At 65.6% G+C, this 22,204-nt stretch overlaps 4 protein-coding genes across 4 annotated transcripts; all 4 read right to left on the minus strand.

Annotated features, from left to right (window-relative positions):
• Positions 1-89: 89 nt before the first annotated feature.
• On the minus strand, positions 90-4,077 carry MAT2A (methionine adenosyltransferase 2A). Its single transcript, XM_075117427.1, has 9 exons — positions 3,944-4,077; positions 2,340-2,417; positions 2,135-2,257; positions 1,933-2,045; positions 1,710-1,853; positions 1,361-1,579; positions 1,099-1,281; positions 878-1,011; positions 90-469 (listed from the first exon to the last, which is right to left on the minus strand). The coding sequence occupies exons 1-9, from the start codon at positions 4,032-4,034 to the stop codon at positions 367-369; spliced, it is 1,188 nt and encodes a 395-aa protein (XP_074973528.1). The 5' UTR covers positions 4,035-4,077; the 3' UTR covers positions 90-366.
• Positions 3,944-10,444, minus strand: LOC142068199 (histone H2A.V-like). The gene is given in 6 exon segments (XM_075117463.1): positions 3,944-6,161; positions 6,357-6,486; positions 6,572-6,685; positions 7,126-7,203; positions 10,288-10,395; positions 10,397-10,444. Coding segments are annotated over 6 exon segments (525 nt in total). The 5' UTR covers positions 10,430-10,444; the 3' UTR covers positions 3,944-6,099.
• A 3,980-nt stretch (positions 10,445-14,424) lies between these two features.
• On the minus strand, positions 14,425-18,801 carry PURB (purine rich element binding protein B). The gene has a single exon (XM_075117439.1). The coding sequence runs from the start codon at positions 18,757-18,759 to the stop codon at positions 17,740-17,742; it is 1,020 nt and encodes a 339-aa protein (XP_074973540.1). The 5' UTR covers positions 18,760-18,801; the 3' UTR covers positions 14,425-17,739.
• Positions 18,802-19,671: 870 nt separating this feature from the next.
• COX5B (cytochrome c oxidase subunit 5B) lies at positions 19,672-20,813 on the minus strand. The gene is made up of 4 exons (XM_075117457.1): positions 20,634-20,813; positions 20,457-20,530; positions 20,004-20,103; positions 19,672-19,924 (listed from the first exon to the last, which is right to left on the minus strand). Exons 1-4 carry the CDS (start codon positions 20,716-20,718, stop codon positions 19,812-19,814), a joined length of 372 nt encoding a protein of 123 aa, XP_074973558.1. The 5' UTR covers positions 20,719-20,813; the 3' UTR covers positions 19,672-19,811.
• Between the last annotated feature and the right edge of the window lie 1,391 nt (positions 20,814-22,204).

The raw sequence follows: 22,204 nt of genomic DNA on the forward strand, positions 1-22,204 counted from the left end.
GGGGGGGTCGGAGGGGGGGGGAGTGCTCGGGGGGGCTTTTTGCCGTCTCTGAGCTCAGACGTCACACCAGATTTGTTTTTTTTAAAGAAAAAAAAAAAAAAAAAGCCGGAGGGATCGGCGGCCACGGCGGGGGGAGGCCGGGGAGAGGCACGAGGCCGCGCGTGGTCCCCACGCAACCAAAACGATGGCGAGAGAGAGAGAAAGAGAGAGAACGGGGGGGAGGGGGGGCGGGACACGGGGCCAGGAGAGCCTGGGGTGGGGCCGAGGAGCTCTTTCCCCCAGAGCCCGCGAGCTTCTCTGTAACCTACGCCCGCAGGAGTGGGGGGAAAAAGCCTAACAAGGCTTTTTTTTTTTTTTTTTTTTCTTTCAGTATTTTAGTTTTTTGGGAACTTCCCAAGGGAAACTGTCCCTACCAAAGTGGCCATAAGCTGCGGTCCTCTGATAGAGGGGCTTCTTCAGATCCAGATCCCTGGAATATACAAGTCCTCAACTCAGTAAAGAGGATCCGGCTGCGCGCTCGCCCCTTCCCTGCCTGGCCGGGGGGTCTGCGGCGTCGCCTCTGTCTCCTCCCCATCCCCGGGGGGGCGGTTGGAGCTTCCCCGGTCGTGTGTCTCCCCCCCCCCTTCCCCACAACTCCCGAGAAGCCGGAGAAGCTCCAAGCGCTCGGCTCTCGGCAGATACTTACCCCCGTCCGCGCCCGAAAGCGCTTTATCTTCCGGCATAAGCGGCTCTCCTTGCCGGTTCCAGCTGCACCAGGCGGTGACCGCGGCTGCTCCGGGGCCGGGGAGGGGACCCCCACATGCTGCCACCGCCCCGGCGTCCCCCCCTCTTTTCCTCTCCCAGCGGCGCGTGTCCCCCCCTCTCCGGCGCCCGTTACCTGACGATCACCCCGGGGCGGAGGTCGAAATTCTTCTTGACGATCTCCAGCAGCTCCCGCTCGCTCTTCTGGGAGGTGCCGTAGTGGAAGATGGAGATGGACAACGGGTGGGACACCCCGATGGCATAGGAGACCTACGGGGAGAGAAGGATTAAATCCAAGGAGCCCCCCCCCCCCACCAAAAAGTGCGGGGAAGGAGGGGGAGACGCGCCCACACCCACCTGCACCAGCACCCTGCGGCACAGCCCGGCCTTGATCAGGGATTTGGCCACCCAGCGCGCGGCGTAGGCGGCCGAGCGATCCACCTTGGTGTAATCCTTCCCCGAAAAGGCGCCGCCGCCGTGGGCCCCCCAGCCCCCGTACGTGTCCACGATGATCTTGCGACCGGTCAGACCGGCGTCGCCCTGCGAGGAGGAACAACAGCGTCACCGCCGTGCCGCCGGCACCGCCGCCTCCGCCGCGCTGCTGGAAAAGCCCCCGTACCTGGGGGCCGCCGATGACGAAGCGGCCGCTGGGCTGGAGGTGGTAGATGGTGTCGTCGTCCAGGTACTTGGCCGGCACCACTGCCTTGATCACCTTCTCCTTCAGCGCGTCCCGCATCTCGTCCAGGGACACCTCCTCGTCGTGCTGCACCGAGATGACGATGGTGTGCACCCGGATGGGGATGACGGCACCGCGGTCCTGCATGTACTGCACCGTCACCTGCCGAGGGGGGAACGCCAGGGCCGTCAGCGCATGAGGCGGGAGGTTTGGGGACTCCGGGGAGTGGTTTTGGGGACAACGGCCCAGAGGCGGTGGGGCTCCCGGCGAGGAGGCCCGTTGGGACCCTCACCTGTGTCTTGGAGTCGGGGCGCAGCCAGGGCAGGGTGCCGTTACGCCGCAGCTCGGCCAGTTTGGCGTTCAGTTTGTGGGCCAGGACGATGGTGAGGGGCATGCACTCCTCCGTCTCGTCCGTGGCATAGCCGAACATCAGGCCCTGCGGCGGAGAGAGGGGATGATGAAACCGCGGCTCCTCCAGCCCGACGGCGGCGGCTCACGCGGCGCGGGGGACTCACCTGGTCCCCGGCGCCGATGTCCTCCTCGCTGCGGTCCAGGTGGACACCCTGGGCGATGTCGGGCGATTGCTGCTCCAGCGCCACCAGCACGTTGCACGTCTTGTAGTCGAAGCCTGGGGCGGAGCAGAGGCTGCGGTGAGCCCGGCACGGCGAACCCCGCGCCGCAGCCAGCCGCTGACCCCTACCCGCCCCGGCACGGTACCTTTGGAGGAGTCGTCGTAACCAATGTGCTTGATGGTGTCCCGGACCACCTTCTGGTAGTCAACAGCGGCCCGGGAGGTGATCTCCCCTGCCAGCAGGATCATCCCTGTCTTTGCCACCGTTTCTGAAGGGAAAGAGGAGGACGTCAGCGCCAGTGTCACCCGCCCGGCGCCGGCGTCACCTCGCATCCCCAGGGAGCAACTCACCGCAGGCCACCTTGGCGTCAGGGTCCTGCTTGAGGTGGGCGTCCAGGACAGCGTCGCTGATCTGGTCGCAGATTTTATCTGGGGAGGGGACACAGAGCGGGATGCCGTGAGGGCGGTGCGGCACGGCCCTTCCTTCCTGAGCCACTGCCCCTCGGCACAGTCGGGTCCACGCTAAGCCGGGAAAGCGGCTGAGCACAAGCCTCCCCTTAAGCCGGCAGCCTCCCGTGGCGCGCGCAGCCCTCGCCTTGTCCCTGCGCCAGGTTTTTAGCCTGGAATCTCAGGCATTTACCAGTTAAGCTCCAGTAACAGTCAGGCCGGGGGTTGGGTTCAGCCACCTCCGGCACTGCCGAAGGGGACCGGCACCCCCTTTTCCAGCCCTGGCTTTCCGGATCCAGAGCGCGCCAGCCTCCCGGCAGCTCTGCCCCTGCCTCCCGGGGGGGGGCGGTGGCTGGTGCCAGCAGCCGCCCCAGAGCGCGCCCGGCCAGCTCCCACCGGATTCCCAGTTCCCTCCAGTCCCTGGGATGGATTATTCTGGGAGAGGGAGAGCCCCCTCCTGCTCCCGGACCTTCCCAAGGGCCGCTCGGGGCTCAGCGATGAATAAGCAACTTTCCTCCGACCGCGGACGTCCTTGGCAGTGACCTTTTGGGCTGGATTCGGGAGGGGATGAGGCAGCGCCTGGCTGGGGCGAGGGGAGGCGGCCCCCCCAGCCGCTTTTTTGGGGTGAAAAAGCGAGGGAATGGACCTTAACGCCCACACGCCGTTGCTAAACGCCATCTCCCTTGCGGCAGCGCGGGATCTGGGGTCCGGGGAGCCCCGGGGGTACCCCCAGAGCGGCCGCAGGGCTGCGGTGACGCCGCGGGGCCGTGGGTGGGGGGCGCGGCCGGGCGGTGGGTGCTGGTGGGTGGGGGGGAGGCGGCCGCTTTCCAGTCGTGTGCCTGAAGCGGGGTGGGGGGGGTGCCGGTACCCCAGGGCACCCGGAAACAGCCCCCCGTGGGGGTCCCGCCCCCCCCCCCCATGTTGGGGGGCACATCTGAAGGCCCCCGAGGACGGGTGCCATGGGTGCTCCGAGGGTGGGTGGGGGGCCCTCAGCAGGCCTGTCACGGCCCCAGCGGCCACGCCGCGACCCCCTGTGGGGGGAGACCCGCGGCGGTCGGACCACCCGGCTGGGGGGGCACGGGGGGGCGTCGTGTGGGGCTCCCGCGGGGGAACCGGGACAGGCCGCTTCCCGCAGCTGCTTCGTCACGGCCCCCCTCGCCGTTGACGTCACCCGGTTTCACACCCACCACCCCCGGTGCGTGTCGTGCCCCCATCCCGGGGGTGTCCGTCCCTGAGCGTGTGTGTGTCCCCCCCCCCGCCCGCCCCACGCGGGAAGCACGTGCGCGCTGGGGCCCGCAATGCGGCGCGCGTCGCCCCGCACTGCGCGCGCGCCCGGTGGCGTCACCGCCCCCCCCAACCTGTCCTCCAGGATACCCCCCTCCCCTCCCCCACCGGGAGAGCCCCCTCTTCCCCCCCCCCCCTCCTCCTCCCCCCCCCCCGCCGGCCCCGAGGCGGCCGCGCGCTGCCGGGCCGCGCCTGCGCGTTCGCCGCCCCGCCGCGGCCCGCACCTGGGTGCCCCTCGCCCACGGATTCGGAGGTGAAGAGGAAGGTGCCCTCCTCGATGAACACCTCGTGGAAGCCGTTGAGTTGCCCGTTCATGGCGGTGGCGGAGGAGAACGAGCGGCGGCGGCGGCGGCGGGCGGGAGCGTAGGACGCGACAGATCGTTGTAACGGCCGCAGCGGACTAAGCGATGCGCCCTCCGCCCCGCCTCCATTTATATCTCCTCGCCCCGCCCCCCCGCTTCCTCCCACCAATGGAGAGAGCCGATCGCGCCGCGGGGTCTGGGGCGGCACAACCACTGCCAGCGGGCGGGGGAGGCGGGTTACGTAACGCCGCGCGCGACCTCCCCCTCCGTGGCTGCCTCGCGTCCCCTGCGGCCACCCTGGCGGCGACCGGGGTCGAGAAGGGATCCAGAGCGTCTCGCCTTCCTCGCAGGGCTCCGCGGCGTGGGAATGATCCGGAGCTCCCTGCCGCACTCCCCCCCTTCCCCTACGGCCGCATGGAACCTCCCGCACGGCCCGGCGGCGCGGCCCGGCGGGCGCACGCGCCTTGCGGCAGGGCGGAGGCGCATGCGCAGTTGCGCCGGCCACGGGCGGGGAGGACGGCCCCTCCCCGCCGCCGCCATCTTGGGACCCCGCCATTGTGCTGGCCCCGAGGCCTCAACCCGTCACCTCCCGCCACCATCTTGTGACAGCGGCGGCCGCACCGCCACGGCCGAGGCTCTGCCGGCCGGGCCGGCCCCGCCCGCCCATCCCGGGGCCGGTGGGACGGGGCGGTGGGGCAGCGATAGCACCCAGGCGGGCAGGTGGCCGCCGTGGCCTCTTGGTGCCTGATGCAACCGGGCGCTGGTGTTGCCAGTGCTGGAGCCTTCCCAGCTCCCTCCTCCTCCTCCTCCACCACCCATGGCCTGCGGCACCTGCCCCGCTCCGGCCAGGTACGGCTTGGCCCCACCCGAGGTCAGGTGCCTGCAGGCAGAGGGCCAGGATCCAGGTACCGTGTGCCAGGACAGACGGACAGACACCTGGGACCCGTGCACCCAGGAGAGACAGACAGCCAGGCCCCACACACCTGGACAGACAGACACCTGGGACCTACACACCCAGGACAGACAGACAGACACCTGACACCATTATGGCCAGGGCAGATGGGACAGCCAGGACCTACCCACCCAGGACAGACAGACACATACCTGGAACCCATGCACCCAGGACAGACTGACAACCAGGTCCCACACACCTGGACAGACAGACACACACCCGGGACCTACACACCCAGGACAGCCAGCCAGGCCCCATACGTGCAGGCCTCACAACCCTGGACAGACAGCCATCGGGGATCCATGCACCCAGGACTGACAGACACCTGACGCCCTTATGCCCAGGGCAGATGGGACACCCAGGACCCCTCCCCCTAGGACAGATGGACACCCCAGACAGACAGGCACCCAGTACATACAGACGGACACCCAACACCCCCACACCAGGACAGCCGGGGACCTCCACGCCCAGGGCAGATGCGCCCTCAGGACAGCCGGCACCAACCACCGCCCCCCTTCCCGCTGCACCCCGGGAATGTGGGGCGGAGCCCGGGGCTCGCCCCGCCCACCGCCTATTTGCATAAGCGGAGGCACCACCCAGCTGCTTCCCCGCACATTTACATATGGGGCGGGGACAGATTTGCATTTGGCGCGGGAGCGCGCCGGGCCGGGCCCCACCGCTTCCCCCGGGTGCGCGGGGGGGGGGGGGGGGGGGGGGGGGCGGGGGCGGGTCCCGGCTGCCCCCAACCGCCCCCCGCCGCCCCAGGGAGCCCCAGCAACCCCCCGGAGCCTCCCCCCCACGGCACCACAGCAGAGGTTGGGGTTGTTTTTTTTTTTTTGTAAAAAATGGTTTATCCCTTCCATTTTTGTATCAAACCCAGGGGAGCAGCCGAGCCCCTCGAGCACCGCACCCACCGCCGCCGCCCGACAGGTACGGCTTCGTGCCAAACTTTGAATCTAAAGCCCAAACCAATGTTTTCCCCCCTCTCTACAGCCAATTGTCTATTGCTCTTCCTTTGAACTATTCCTTACAAAGCAATTCCGCCTATTCCCAAGATTTAGCCTGTCCCAGGTACAGTACGACAATGTGAGGGAGTGGGCTGCTTTTTTTCCCCTCCCCCTCTTCTCTACGCCGTTTTTTGTTGTCCCTTCTTTCCGATCAGAGACTTGTGGATGTGGGGGATGACACCTGCGGAGAGAGGAGGAGGAGGATTCCCATCAAGATGCCTCCAGGCTGCCCAAAAACCTCCCAGAAATCCTCGATAACCCCGGCGGATCCGAGGAGGCGGTGAGCCTCCCGTACTTATCACCGCTGCCAAATTCCCCGCATATTTTCCCCTCCATGCGCTAAAAATTCCCAGTTTGGGATGGGAATGATACCCACCTCCACCGGCAATGGTGGCTTTGATCAGGGAATCCAACTCTTCATCCCCACGGATCGCCAGCTGCAAGTGACGGGGAGTGATCCGCTTGACTTTGAGGTCCTTCGAAGCGTTTCCCGCCAGCTCCAGCACCTGCCAAGACAGCAGGGAGACGCTCGGGATCCTGAGAGGCAGGATTTTATCTGGGATTCTACCCGGCGGGAGGGCAGGGACCTACCTCGGCGGTGAGGTACTCAAGGATGGCGGCGCTGTAGACAGCAGCCGTGGCGCCCACTCGCCCGTGGCTGGTGGTGCGAGTCTTCAAGTGTCTGTGAATCCGGCCCACCGGGAACTGGGGTGGGAGCAATTAACACCTCGTTAACACCCGCCGCCCCCTCACACATAATTACCCCTCTGGGAGCTCATCCTATAAGGAGGTTAACATGAGCTTTAATGAGGGAGACAGAACTGACAAGTCAGGCACAGGACTGATGCAGATCCTTCCCGACACATTTCCCATGGAATTTCATTATAGTTATCAAAATTATCCCAATTAATCCTCACACCCTCTCTGTCGAGGGGACAGGTCCTGCCCGAGTCAGGAGGCAGCTGGGAGCAAACAGCTCCCCCCGTGAGCCCGGGCATCCCTGTCGCTCCACAACAAGGTAAATCCCAAAACAATTAAGTTTTCGCATCCCTCCAAGAGAAAAAAAAAGTCTGGGGCAACCCACCGCCCCAAAAGTGGATGTTTTACTCAGAAATTCAAGCTTTACAATGCCGCACCCGCCTCACCTGCAGCCCGGCTCTCTGTGAGCGCGACACCGCCTTTGCCTTGGCCTTCCCGCTGTCCTTTCCCGCCTTGCCACCAGCCTGCAAGAGAGAAAAACGCACCTGTTAATTAATCTTAATTAATCCAGAGAGACCTGCTGCGCTATAATCCAGAGCGAACACGCTCTCTGCCACCACAGGGAACTCGCAGCCTCTCGAACGACACGAAATGAGGTGAATTCGAGGGGACAAGGCGGGGTTCGAGGCTGCTTTATCGCCCTGGGCATGTGCCTCTCCTTTCTGGCTCCTGCTATTCTCATTATTTTCCATAAAAAGCCAAATGGGGGGAAACCAGCCCAAAACACCCCTTGTTTTTTTCCTCTTTTTTCTTTTTTTTGCAGCAGCAGTTGTGGGAACAGTTTGATTTCAGATTTGTTTTCTCTGCTCTGGAGGCGGGCGCTGACACAGGTCGCAGGGCAGGATACTGAATGTGGGATTCAAGGCCGATTCCCTTCCTGCTCCGGAACGGAAAAAAAAAATCATCAGGGAGCCCCAGAAAAATCTGGGATTTAATGAAAATCACTTTGCAAGAAGGCGGCTGAAACCCTGAAGCACCGGAGTTTGGAAGCCACGGAGAAACGAGGAAGAGCTGACAGTGGATTTGCCAGGCTCTGGCACACCCACCTGAAGGAAATCGAGAGATTCAAAGGGTTTTGGAAAAAACCGTGACGTCGCTAATAGCTAACGAGAGCCGCTTCTAACGAAGGCGAGAGCGGCAGGCGACGCAGCAGGGCTGTTGGGAGAAGCCCAGGCCCTCCCGCGCGAGGGAAGGTGTGCTGCTGAACGTGGGGTTTTTACCAGAGGGAGGAGGGAAGCCTGTTGCCGTGTAGTACCCAAACCGGCCGTTACTGACCCCAGATCGCGTCCGTTTAAGAAATAACAGCAACTAGAATGCCAAAATTAAGTCTCCCAGCCCATGATGAGCAGAGACGCCCCCGTACAGCCACTGTGAAGGGAAAGCAGAGCCCTAAGGGTATCCACACTCGTAATGCCTGTTTTTAGACCACATATTGATCCCGTAACCCCCATCCACTTCAAAGAAAAGGGGGAATCGCGTCTCGGCATGAGGGAGCTGAAAACTGCCGCCAGCCCTTCCCGCTCATTCAGAAGGAACCACAGGATCCAGAGATCCCCTGGAGACCAAGGTGATGCTAATTGAGCGTATTAATCCTTAAAATAAGACACCAGCTTACCACGGGGACGCATTAAGGGAAAATATTTGATGTGGGGCATTAAAATGAGCGGAGCAGCATCGGGCGGGCTCGGCAGCGGAGATCTGGCCGCGGCAATGCCACTGGCCGGCAAACCCCCTCAGTGTTTTGGCAGCTGACGCCGGGACAGGAACAGTCTTTCGGAGCAGTTGGCTCTGGTTTGTTGGGAGAGAGGCCGAGGGGCGACTTGGAGACGTGTCCAGAAACACTTTGAAGTGCTGACTCGACGCTGCCGTCGCTGCGGTGAAGCACTGGGAATTACTTTTATCAGGAGAAAACATCACTCAGTAAAACTTCAGAAATCAGGAAGGGGAATTTGGGGATATTTCCTCGCTCTAGAAATAAAAGATGGTTCTGGAGAAGCCCCGGCTGTTCACACTGAGGGCTTTTATCAGCCAGCTGTGAACTTTCGCAGTGCCAGTTCTCCAGCCGGCAGCTGCCCACCCAATGCTTCTTTACACATTTGACCAAAAAGAGGGAAGAAAAGCCTCGCAGTGGAAGTCCCGAGGTTTGTCTCCACCTTCACCAACATCTAAACCCTCTGCGGGGTTTTGCAGAGGAAGCGCTGCAACAGGTCCCTAGAGCCGAGCCGCCGGCGGCTCCCTGCCAAAGCTTGTCCCCCTCCTCGAGGGCTGCTGCCGTTGCAGCGTGGAGGTTTCCTTCCCTTCCCTTCCTCGGGACGCGGTGCTTGCAGGGGCTCAGCCGGGGCAGCGATTCGCTCCTTCTTCCGGAGCGGACCGCGCCGAAGGGCGCAGCGACGCGGCGTCTCCTTCCCTTCTCCCCGCGGAAGTCGTTCGCTGGCAGCGCAATCCCGCACCGAAACCCCGGCAGATCAAACACGCCAAGTCTCTCACAGCCTGCAAGCAGCTTTTTTTCTTCCCCCCTTCTTCTCGTTTCAAACAGGACTAAAATACTTCAAAAAGCAACTTTTTATCTATTGCCACCAGTTACACGATATCCTCCAGCGCCTGCGAGGGTTGCATAATTCCACAGAGCACTTCCACGTTAACCCTTAGTGATCAGGGTCTTTATCTCCCGCTTGGAAACCTCCTCGTATCCTAAACGGCAGTTACAGACCCTGCAACTGTAACTTCCACAAGTTTTGGGCCCCGGCCACACGACCGAGGATGAAACCCCAGCCTTCTCCCTCCTGCTCTTCCTCGGGAAGCCACCAGCGAGCTCTGCCGAGTGCACGGAGATGATGGTTGGGGTCTAAAGCGAGGAAATCAAAGGCTCCCCGAGGCAGGGGCCGCTTGACAGACGCTCTCCAGGCCACTCGCTCCTCGCTCGGTGCCTTTTATGCCCCTGACGGTCACTTCCTCGCTACACGATCAACTTTTACAATATATAAGCGCAGAAAGGAGCTGTAAAGAGGCAGTTTCCCTCCAAAACCGTAACCGATGGAATAACGGCAGCCGCGGCGACGCCTCCCCCGGGAAAGCTTTGACAGCCCGAGGGAGCCCCCGGCTCCGCCGCTCACCTCCCGCCGGCCCCGGGGAGGCTCAGGGGGACGGAGAGGCCTCGCAAGGGGACAGAGCCGGCGGAAGGCTCCGATTACGCGGCGGCGGTATGGGGGGAGGGCGGGACACACGGACGCGGGTTTCGGCGCCGTTGGAGGCGCCGCGCCGCGGGAGCCCCTCGGTACGGGCAGGGCCCGGCGCCGTGCCCAAGGTCACGGTCGGTGGCGGGGCCCCGCCACCGGAGCCGCCCGTTCCCGGCCTCTCCCCACTGCGGACGCGGCTCCCCGTTGACAGCGGCGGCTCCGGCCCCTCAGCGGCCGCCCCGTCACCCCCGGGCCCGTCCCCCCGCGGGGCAGCGGCGGCGGCGCCTCCCGCCCTCCGGTACCGGCTCCAGGACCCCCCCTCCCCGCGGCCCCGGAGGCGCCGGGCCGGCCCCTCCCGCCGCCGCCCCTCACCATGGTGCTGCCGCCGCCTGAGCTCCGGTCCCGAGTCCGCGCTGGAGCCGGTAGACAATAACCCGCCCGAGCGCGAGGAGGGAGCCCGGCCTGCCGCGGCGGCCTACGAACCAATCGTAATCCCCCATACTAGTTTGAACATCCCGCTGTCACCAATCGTGGCGCCGCTTCTTGTCCCCTCCCTGGCTCCGCCCCGCGGCCCGTTTAACGGCTGTTTTTCCTTTGCACACGGCACGCAGGGGTGAGGGCGGGGGGCGTGCCCGGCGGATCCGAGCCGGTGGGCGGTGCAGCGGAGTGACGTGACCATCAGCCAATAGAAAGAGCGGATCGTTAACGAGAGGCGGTACCGAACAGACAGACAGCTCACTGAGCCAATGGAAGGAGAGAAGCCTTTCCCGCCCATTCTCCCGCCCCGCCCCCCGTGTTGTTTGTTTGCCGAGGGGAGCGGGGGGGCTCGCCCAGTTCCGCTACTCTCACGGGCGGGCTGCGGGACCCGGGCCCCGCTTTGCGGGTGCAGCCGCCGTTGGAGCCCCCGGCGGGTCCTTCCGCGCCTGCCCGCCCGCCCGTGGGCCGGGGCCTCCCAGGGCAGCGGGGCTCGGGTCCTGACAGGGCCCGCCCCCCCGGGGCTCCCCGGCGCTGTAGGCCTCAAGGCCGCTTCACACACCTCGGGTGCCGCCGGCCCACCTCTCCCCTCCGCCTTCTCCGGGGCAGGGCGGCGCTTCCTGCGTGTGCCCCGGCCGGCCCAGGACCTGTCATCGCCCCCGCCACGGCCACCTGAAGGGCTGAGGCCTGAGGCGCAACCTAGAGAGACTTAAACCTCGCTTACAAACGGCTGTGCTTGTGCCAGCTCGGTGCCCGGAGGAGGCAGCCGCTGGTGCGGGCAGCAACGAGGTGAGAGGAGTCCCTCCCATGCGTTGCTGAGCCCCGGTGGTGGCTCCGGGAGCTGTGCCTTGGAGGAGTCCTTCCCTGAGTGTTTGTCAGGAAATACAGAAATAAAGGCTGGTCCAGCCCTGCAGAATAAGATAAGGAGGGCAGCGGCAGTGAGGTAACACAGACTGTCCATCAGCCCTGGGGAGGGATTTGGGCCGGGGCTTGGCACACGGGGACATCGAGAGGCAAAGAGATGGTCGTTAGTAACGGCAGGGATAAAATGAGGCTAAAAAAAGCCCCAAAAAATTCCTGATCCGGCTGTCGCAGAGGGTGTGTCACCCGAAATAAAAACTAAATTTCTTGTGATGAGCCTGTGCCAGCACCAAACCAAACCCGATTTATGTGATGAGCTTGATTTTATACAAGAAACTGGATTTTAGGGAGTGAGGTGTGATGACTTACAGGAGCGGCTTGGGGAGCCTGGCAGGCCCTCGCGCAGCGGAGCCCGGCCTCGGGAAGGTGGAAGGAGCTCCGGAGCCTGCCCTTGGCTCTGCCGGGGGGAGGAGACGATGGAGCAGGTAGGGGAGCGCCGGGCTAGGGAGGAGAGGAGGGGGATGAGGAAGGCTCCTTTGCACTGTCACTGCCCTACCCTGGGCTCAGCCCCCTCCCGTGCCTCAGTTTTCCCCCAGCAGGGTGTGGGGGGCAACGCTCAGCCCCCACCCCTCGCTGCAGCTGCTGGGGGGGGTGCTCAGTGGTGCCCAAGTGACCCCGCCGAGGGCCCCGAGCCCCCCGCCAAGGCCCTGCAGCTGCTCCTGGTCCCTGCCTGGAGGGAACACTGCCTGCACCTGCTCCGCGGGCAGCAACTGCCGCAGGCGCCTGCCTTCCCCAGGGCCCCCCAGCTGTCCTTGGGCCCCCTCAGCTGCTCCCAGGCCTCCCCCCAGCTGCCCCCAGGGCCCCCCCCAACTGTCTCCAGGGCCCTCCGGCTGTCCCTGGGGTCCCTCAGCCGTCCCTGGGGTCCCTCAGCCATCCCAGGGCCCCCCACGCTGTCTCCAGGGCCCTGCAGCTGCCCCCTGGCTCTGTCTGGGGGGTCCAGAGCAGCTGCCCACCCCGGCATCTGCGAGATGGGGTCCCCGGGGATGCTGCCGGCTGCTCCGAGGGGTGTGAGGGATGAGGGACCCCGCTCAGAGGGGCTGCAGCCCCCTGGGGATGGGGTCAGGCCAGGCCCCATTGCCTGCAGCGCGGGGACGGCGGTGGCGGCGGGGCTGCGGTGTCACAGCGGGCGGCAGCGGCTCATGCGCAGGCGTCTCCTGCTCGTGTCCTCAGATGAGCCCATGCCCGCAGGGAGCCGCAGAGCTAAATGCGGCGCGGGCTGCGGCGCCTGCGTCACCGCACGCCGGCCGGGCGCGGGATGCCCGGCTGCGGCGGGGGAGAGCGGCACGGGGCCGAGTGCCAACCCACTGCCCGGCACAGCCTGCACGCCACGCACACGGCTGCGGGCACGGCACGCACACGGCTGCGGGCACGGCACGCACACGGCTGCAGGCACGGCACGCGGCTGCAGGCACGGCACGCACACGGCTGCAAACATGCCACGCACACGGCTGCGGGCACGGCACGCACACGGCTGCAAACATGCCACGCACACGGCTGCGGGCACGGCACGCACGCGGCTGCGGGCACGGCACGCACGCGGCTGCAAACATGCCACGCACACGGCTGCGGGCACGGCACGCACGCGGCTGCGGGCACGGCACGCACACGGCTGCGGGCACGGCACGCACACGGCTGCAAACATGCCACGCACGCGGCTGCGGGCACGGCACGCACAGCTGCAGACACGCCGCACGCCTCGCCGGGCTGGTCTGCACACGCCAACACACCTGTGCAAGCTGTGACACACGCAACACGCATGTGCCCGTCCCGAACTGCCCTCCCTCGCAGCGGGGCCCATCCCCTGCACCCCGCCACGCCCCGCAGTGCTGCCCCGGCTCTGGGGACCCCCCGGGGACAGGGCCCTGCTTGGGGACCCTCGATGCGCTCATGCTGGGGAACATGCGTGCCCCTTCTCTACCACCCAACCCCCCAGGATGCCCACGTTCCCCCCTCAGAACCCCGAGGGTCCCCCAAGACGCCCCCACAACACCCCGGGGCTGCCGCTGATCCTGCTCACCTCCCCCCGTTACCGTGCCGGTGGCACCAGCGAGCCCCCCGGGGCCCCCCCGTTCCCCCCCCCGCCCAAGGAGCGAGACGGGGCTGGGCCGGTTTTTTTTTTTTTTTTTTTCATTCACTTTTCCGCATACTTTTTTTTTTTATTTGTTACAAACATACAATTCTTTAAATATAGACTTGTAAAACTCCATTTGCAAAAATCTGCTACGGTAAGGAGCGCTCGCTAGCATGAGGAGTTCGTCACGTCGGGCGTCATCTTTGCTAGTGGTAAAATCCAGGACCTGCCTTCGGCAACCGCCGGCCGCTCCCCGGCGTCTCCCGAAGCCGCCCCGCCGGCTGCAGAGGAAGGGAGAGGGGGCACAGGACCCCCCCGGGTGCCGGCAGCCCCGCGCTGGGCCGCCTAAAGTGCATGGTTTGCTTTATTTTTTGTTTTTCTTTCATTAAAAAAATAAGAGGAATAAAACTTTCTTCTTTCGTCAAGGTACTTCAGGGTGAACGTTTTGGTCTCTCGGCGGATATTGGCCGAAGCCAGGCCCCGGCGGCTCTGGCGGGAGGATCCGGCGCCCTCCCGCGCCGACGGTTCACCGACGGGCGCGTTTCCAGCTCTGCGCGGCGTGAACGGGAGAGCCGCCCCCGCCGGACCCGCTCTCGGCCGCCGTGTCGGCGCCGCTCCGAGGCCAGAACCCCCCGGGGGGCCTCGCGCCCGCTGGTAACGCCGCGGCTTCGAGGCCTCGATGCCACCAGCAACCCCAAACCGGAGAGACGCCGGCGCGGGGACTCGGATATCCGCGCTCCTCTCCCGCCTTGGCCCGATCCGAGCTCCGCCGCGGCGCCTGCGTTGGGGATCTCACGCCGACGCGCCAAACGCCGGCTCCGCTGGGTGCCGCCGGCTCGACCGGCTCCGCGAGGAAGAGGAGGGCGAGGGCGCCCGCGGCCGAGCCTCGCCCTACGAGGAACATCTCTCCGAGCATCCGCGGAGCTGCCGCCACGCCGAGCCTGTCCGGATTTCCCACCGGGAACCCTCTCCCGGCGGCGAATATCTGCTGAGAGATCCCTCAGGCGTCAGCTCCGGTACCGTCACCGCTCCCTCACGCTGCATTGTTTTTTTTTTTTTTTCCTTTTTCTATTTTTTTCCTTTTTTTTTTTTTTTCTTTTTCCCAACTTTTTATTTTTTTTCCTTTTTCAAAAGAGAAGCCGGCAAAGGTCGCCTGGTGTGGGGGGTTTCGTTATTTCTCCAAGAGCAGCCGCCGCTCTCCCCACCGCGGCAGCGCCCGCGACCCCAAAACGGCTGGAAACAAGGCAGGATAATTCCTATTTTGTTCCGTATTTTTCTTTTGGGAAGGGGGGGGGAAAAAAAAAAACCAACATGGAAGCGGTTCTAAAGAAGCCGCCGACTGCTCCCGGCCCGGACTTTTGGGGTATTTACACATCAATTTTTGGGGCGCTATACAAGATTTACAAGGTTTCTTATATTTTTTTTTTTTTTTTGTACAGCGATAGTCACGCTCTCAAACCGTCCCTTTGGGGGCAACAGAAATCTGGAAGCTCCAAGAATTCGGGATATTTTTCTTTCTCCCTCCCCCTTCTAGTTTAAAAAAAAAACAAAACCCACAAAAAAAGCAATTTGCCCATTTTCTACAGGATCCAAACCAAAAAAAGAACCCAACCAAATCTCATATATACACACACGCGCGCGGAGATGTGCATATACATATATATAAGGGACCAACCGACCCTCCGAGCCGCCGCCGCCTTTCCCGCGCCCCTAAGGAAAAGGCTCCGAACCCAGGGAAACGCTTCGGCCGCCGAGAGGAAAAAACCCCCCCAAAACTCTCCAAAAAACCCCCCAAAACCCCCCGTTTTCCCCCCTTGCAAAGACCGCCCGAGTCCTCGCTCGCCCCCGAGGCTCGGCCGCCCGCAGGTTTAAAAAAGAACCTTCTTTTTTTTTTCTTTTTTTCTTTTTTTTTTTTCTGATTTTTATCTTATTTTTGTGATTATTTTTGTCGTTTTTTTCGCTGCGAGATCCTTCCCCGGACGCGCTCGGCTCCTCTCACCCGTTCGCTGCAAGGTCAAACGAGAGCCGCGGAAGCTTCCCAGCCACGGATACGGCGCTTCTCCGGCCGGAGGAAGGTTTCCGGGTGACGCCGGGTCCTGCTTTGGGGGGATTTGGGTTGGTTTTGGGGTTGGGTTTTGGTTTTGTTTTTGTTTTTGTTTTTTTTGGCATTAGTTTGCCTTTGTTGTTTTTTTTTTCCTTTTCTTCTTCTGTGGATTTCCTGGGCGGCTCCGCAGAGCCAGGGCGCCGAGCCCGCCGCAACCCCCGAGTAGAAAGAGAAGGCTAAATTACTGCAATTCAGCCAAAAAAAAAAAAAAAAAAAAAAGAATATATATATATTTTTTTATATATATATATATATATATATGATCCTCTTCAAAAATAAAAGGAGAGGTACCGCCTGCATCTTCGCAACCGGCAAGTCCGTCGCCGCCGGAGGGCAGAGCCGGGCGTCCCCCGTCGCCGTCGCCCCCAATCCGGAACCATCCGTGGCGTTTTCATCGTGATCATTTTGCTTAAAATTTTGTCGTTGGTGGTGTTTTTTCATGCGTGTTTTTTTTTTTTTCCTTCTCCGCGGCAAAGAACCGGAGGCGCGCGGACGCGGGCCCGGGACGCCGGGCGGGTGCAGCAGGACGTCGCGGGGAACAGCTGCCTTGGGGTACAAAATACAGTACGGACGCAGTTCGGACATCGAGATAAAAGACTATTGCTCCCGTGTGAGTGAGGAAACCCGGTCCTTTGCGACGGAGAATTAAAAACTGGATAAAACGGAAGAAAATTTTGCCTTAAAAATCCCTTTAAAAAGAGCGACGGAGGCGGGAGAGGCCGGGCTGGGGCTTGGAGGACGGACGGATGGACAGACGACATCGCCCCCCCGCCTGGCCCCGCCAGGACGCGTCGCTGCCGGCCGGTCCTCGCTTCCCAATAAATATGGGGCGAGCGGAGGGAGGGAGGCGCCGGGGGTGCGCGGCAATAAATTAAGGAGGCAGCTGCGGTCGGCGGGCGCGGGCTCCTGGAACAGCGGGAAAAACTCATTTAAATGAGAAAAATAATGTTCTAAAACTGGAGGAGCCGCCGTCGGACACCAACGCCTGGAACTTTGGAATGAAGAGCGATGAGCCCCAGCCGGTTCAGGGTGCCTGGGACACCGTGGCGGAAAAAATACCGCTCTGGGAAGGGCAGGATTGACCCGATTTAGCTAAGAATGAAAAAGGCCGGGGGGGGGGGGGGGGGGGACGGGGGGGGAGGAAAAAAAAAGACTGTTTAAGAGCGGAAAAAAAATCCATTTAATAGCGAGGCAACGGCTGGAGGGACCCCGCTGCCGGCAGTACAGCCGGGTGGGGGAAAAGGGAAAAGAGGAAAAAAAGTGGGGGGGGGGGGGGGGGGGGGAACCCCAAAATCCCCTTAAAAAAACCGGAACAGCAACAGCCCTGGCTGCCAGGGCGCCCAGTCCCCGCCGGCACTCCTGGCCGCCGCCGGCGGGAGGTACCGAGGGAGGGCGGTGAGGTGGTTTTGCTGAAGAATCATTAATAAACAAGGAAAAGGGGTGGATTTTGGCGCTCGAAGGTCCCGGCGGCGCCTTCGGTGCCGGTTGTGGTGGCGAAACGGGACGCGGGAAGGAAAGCTGGCCAGGGCCTCGCCGGCGCGGAACCGGCACTCGCTCGCGCGGCGGAAACCGCCTTATTTGGAGAGAAGGGGGGGAAGATGTCGCACCCCGTCGGGTTTTCCTTGTGCTTTGTGCCTGCGCGAACCTGCCTCGCTCCGCGCCCCCGCCGCGGCGAGGGAAAAACCGGGGGCAAATCGTCAGAACCGAGAAAGTCTGCGCTCGTTTCTAGGAGCCTGCTGGGGTTCCGGTCGGGGCGCCCCGAGTTTAGCAGTTTGCATCCCAAAAAAAAACACACCCCCACCAAAAAAAAAAAAAAAAAAAAAGGAAAAAATATTTTGGAAAAGGGGAGGGGGGAGGAAAATAAGGGGAAAAAAATAAGAGAGCGGACGTTGGTCCAGATGCGCCCCAGCTCCCCCGGCTCCGCGTCCCCCCGGCTGGGCTGGCGGCGGCCCCTCTCCGCCGCAATGCTGGTTTTGGTGGTGGCAGGTGGGGGGGGCCTTGGGGAGAGGGGATTCCCCCCCCCCACCCCCCGGTTTCCCCGCCACGAGCCCCCGAAAAGCAAAGTCCTCGGGGGGACGGCGGCGGTCAGGCCGGTTTCGCTCGCTCTCTCCGGCGGCGGCGAGGGGGGCTCGGGGACCCCGTCGCTGCGTGGGGGGGTGGGTGGGGGGGAATCGGGGGGATTCCTGGGGGGGGGGTGTTTTGGGGGTGGGGGGGGGAGGGGGGGTGCGGGGCCGGCGGCGGCGTTCAGGGAGGCTCAGTCGTCGTCCACGTCGTCGCCGTCGGAGTCGTCGCCGGCGCCGCTGCCGCTGCCGGGCCCCGGCGGTCCGGCGCGCCGGTCGTAGAGCTTGTCCCGCTGGCGGTCCTGGATGTCGCGCATCTCTTCGGCGTAGCGGCAGAAGGCGCTGCCGAACTTGGCCCAGGCCTTGAAGGGGACGGTGATGGCGTTGCGGTAGGACGGCTTCACCTCGCTCACCCGCAGGAAGACGCCGTACTTGTTGCAACCCACGTCGAAGAAGAAGCGCTTGGAGTCCACGGTGATGGAGGTGCCCTCGGGCAGCTCCCCGTAGAGCCCCCCGCCGCCCGGCCCGCCGCCCCCGGGGCCGCCCAGCTCGTCCTCCTCGCCGCCGTAGTCGTCGATGAGCTTGGCCAAGGCGTCGCGGAACTCGATGAGGCCCTGGGCGGGCAGGGCGATGGTCTGGCCGCTCTGCAGCCCGGGGGGGCCGCCGGGGAAGCCCCCCGGCCCGCCGGGGCCGCGGTTGACGGTCTGGCGGATGCGGAGGAAGCGCCCGCGCTGGTTCTCCTTCAGGTCCAGGTAGTACTTGCGGTTCTCCCGCACCAGGAACTCGCTCTTGAGGGCGCGGCGGGGGCCGGGGCCGGCGCCGTCCTCGCCCGGGGGCCCGGCGGCCTGGGCCAGCTGCTCGGGGCTGGAGGGCCCCAGCTGCGCGTAGTGCTCGATGAAGTCGCCCAGGTAGTCGCGGAACTCGGCGGCCACCGCCATGGAGAGCGTGAGGCGGCTCTTGGAGCCGCCCGCCCCCACCTCGGCGATCTTGAGGAAGCGGCCCTTGGCGTTCTGCTTCACGTCCAGGTAGAACCGCTTGTTCTGGATGTCCAGCCGCTTCGAGGCCAGCTCCTGCGTCTCCTGCTCCGGGCCCGCCCCGCCGCCGCCGGACCCCCCGCCGGCCCCGGCCCCGGCCCCTCCGCCTCCGCGGCCGGTCGCGAACCCGCCGCCGCCGCCGCTGCCGCCGCGCTCGCTGCCGCTGTCCCCGTCCGCCATCTTGTCCGGCCGCCCGCCCGCCCCGCGCGCCGGCCCTTCCGCGCGCGCCTCCCCGCTTCCGGCGCGCGGCCCCGCGCCCCGCCCCGCCCCTCTGCGACAGGGTGACGTCACCGCCGCACTCCGCCAAAGACGCCACGCCCCCCACTCCCGTCGCGTCACGTGGCACGGAGAGAGGCCCCGCCCGCCGCGTCCCCGTGCGCCCCCGGCCGCCGCCGGAGCCGCGCCCCCTCGCTACAAGCCACGCCCCCTCACCGGACGTCACCTGCGGCGCCCCCGCTCCCGCTTGTCACTCACAGCCGCCGGCAGCTCCCATTGGCCCCGCGCCGGCGCGGAGGGAGGGACGGCGGTGAGTTAGCCCCGCCCCCTCGGGCCCGGGGTCGGGGGGGAAGGCGTGACATCACGGCCGGCGGGCCCGGCGTCATCATCACTAACGTCAACGGCAAGATAGGGCCGCTCCGGGGAATCCGGTGGCCTCCGGGGACCCGCCCTCCCCAGGGCGGGGGTCAGAGGAGGCCCCCGGCCGCGCGGGGAACGGGCACCCCCCGCGGTGCAGGGTCACCCAGGAGCTCCCGGCACCGGGAGAGCTCCCACCCCCTCCCAGCGCAGGGAGCTGCGGGGGCACCGGGGGGGACACGTCCGTGAATGGGGGGTGGGGGGCAGCAGACATGGCAGCTCCCCAGCAGGGAGAGAGCCCCAGCCCCCCACCCCCCCCCACGGGCAGCACAGGTGGGGTCCCCCCACCCCAAATACCACTCCCAGGCCATGAGTCCCTCCCAGGGGGGCAACACCCCACCTTCCCACCCCCCATGTCATAACAGCCTCACCGTCACCCCCTGTGCCCGGCCCCACCCCGCACCCACAGGTGCTGCTGCTCCCCGCCCCCGCCCCCCCGGCGCAGACAGAGTCCAGGTCTCCACACACAAACTCTTTATGGGGGGACACACACCCCCACACACAGCGGGGCTCAGCTCGGGGCTCGGCTCAGTGCAGCGGATGCCCGGTGGGTGCTGGGGGGGTGGGTGTCCGTGCGCCCCCCCGACCCCGCAGGGCCCTCAGTGGGGCAGCTCGTGGGGGATCAGCTTGTAGTGGGCGCCGCAGGAGGGGCAGCGCTGGGCCTCCCCCTCGTGCAGCCAGAACCAGATGACGCAGCTGTTGTCCTCTTCACCTGGGGGGAGGAGGAGGAGGGTGGGATGGATGGACGGAAGGACAGACACATGGAAGGAGGGGTTGGGGCGGGCACTTACAGACGCAGCCCACGATGCGCTTCTTGTTGATGGAGGGGACGAGGTTGGGGTCCTCCTTGGTCCCCGCGTAGCGCTTGGGCCGGAACATGCTATAGGGGTCCTGGGGGGCAGACGGGACAGCGTGAGTGGGGGTACTGCCAGGCCCTGTCACCCCTCCCCCCTCAGCCTCAACACCCCCCCATCCCCTCCCCCCTCAGCCTCAACACCCCCCCATCCCCTCCCCCCTCAGCCTCAACACCCCCCCATCCCCTCCCCTCCGCCCAAGCCCTGACAGCCCCCCCGGGACACCCCATCCCTCAGCCCCAAGCCTGAGGGGGTCTCCGCTGACCTCCCCCCACCCCGTCCCAGACACGCACACCCCCCCCCGGCACACCCCGTCCCTGAGACCCACCCCAGGAACACCCCACCCCCCGGGACACCCCCCCGCACTCAGGAACACCCTCCCACACTCACCAGGCCCTTGTTCATGGCCTCCAGCACCTTCCGCTCCAGCCCTGTCGCCTGCTCCTCGTCGCTGGCGAGGCCGCCTGCGGGGCGACGCGGTCAGACCGGGAGGCCGCGGCCGCCCGCCCACCCTCCCCGGTTCCTCCGGTCCCCACCCCCCGGTCCCCACCCCGGTCTCCCCCTCACCGGGCACGGCCAGGCGGCGGGCGGGGACGGAGGCCGCAGGCAGCAGCCGCAGGGCCGCGCTCACCCGCAGTAACCTTGAGGCCATGGCGGCAGCGGCGACGGCGGGCAGCGCTTCCGGTGGCGGCGGCGGAAGCGGAAGCGGCCGCAGGGCGGAGTGTGAGGCTGAGCCACGCCCCTTGGGCCGCGACCAGAGCCCCGCCCTCCGCCACAAGCCCCGCCCCGTGGTAAGCGGAGCCTCGCCCCTAGAACCCAACCCAGCCCCCAGTGAGCGGAGCCCCGCCCCTAGCTCTAAACCCCGCCCCCAGGATCTGGCTCCGCCCCTCCGCGCGGCCCCAGGGGTCACTAGGGACGGGGAGGGGTAGGGGGGGTGAAGGGATCGGGGACCCTGGGGGGACGGGGTGGTGTCGGGGGGCCGTGGGGCCGGGGGACCCGGAGGGACGGGATGGTGTCGGGGGGCCATGGGGACGGGGGACCTGGGGGGACGGGATGGTGTCAGGGGGCTGTGGGGTTTGGGGACCCAGGGGGACGGGATGGTGTCGGGGGGCCCGGGGGGACGGGATGGTGTCGGGGGGCCGTGGGGACGGGGGACCCGGGGGGACGGGATGGTGTCGGGGGGCCGTGGGACCCTGGGGGTTGGGATGGTGTTGGGGGGCTGTGGGGTTTGGGGACCCGGGGGGACGGGATGGTGTCGGGGGGCCATGGGGACGGGGGACCCAGGGGGACAGGGTGGTGTCGGGGGGCCGTGGGGCCGGGGGACCCGGGGGGATGGGGTGGTGTCGGGGGGCTGGGGGGACGGGGGACCCGGGGGGACAGGATGGTGTCGGGGGGCCGTGGGGACGGGGGACCTGGGGGGACAGGATGGTGTCGGGGGGCCGTGGGGCCGGGGGACCCGGGGGGACAGGATGGTGTCAGGGGGCCGTGGGGTCGGGGATCCTGGGGGGACAGGATGGTGTCGGGGGGCCGTGGGGATGGGATGGTGTTGGGGGGCCATGGGGACAGGATGGTGTCAGGGGGCCGGGGGACCTGGGGGGACAGGATGGTGTCAGGGGGCCGTGGGGTCGGGGATCCTGGGGGGACAGGATGGTGTCGGGGGGCCGTGGGGATGGGATGGTGTTGGGGGGCCATGGGGACAGGATGGTGTCAGGGGGCTGTGGGGTTTGGGGACCCGGGGGGATGGGATGGTGTCGGGGGGCCGTGGGGACAGGATGGTGTCGGGGACCCGTGGGGATGGGATGGTGTTGGGGGGCTGTGGGGTTTGGGGACCCAGGGGGATGGGATGGTGTCGGGGGGCCGTGGGGCCGGGGGACCTGGGGGGACAGGATGGTGTCGGGGGGCTGTGGGGTTTGGGGACCCGGGGGGACGGGATGGTGTCGGGGGGCCGTGGGGACAGGGGACCTGGGGGGATGGGGTGGTGTCAGGGGGCCATGGGGTTTGGGGACCCGGGGGGACGGGATGGTGTCGGGGGGCCGTGGGGACAGGATGGTGTTGGGGGGCCATGGGGACAGGATGGTGTCAGGGGGCCGTGGGGACGGGGGACCCGGGGGGATGGGGTGGTGTCAGGGGGCCGTGGG

Source organism: Phalacrocorax aristotelis, chromosome 24 (genome assembly GCF_949628215.1).
Source record: "Phalacrocorax aristotelis chromosome 24, bGulAri2.1, whole genome shotgun sequence".
In the NCBI taxonomy this organism is placed as follows: Eukaryota; Metazoa; Chordata; class Aves; order Suliformes; family Phalacrocoracidae; genus Phalacrocorax; species Phalacrocorax aristotelis.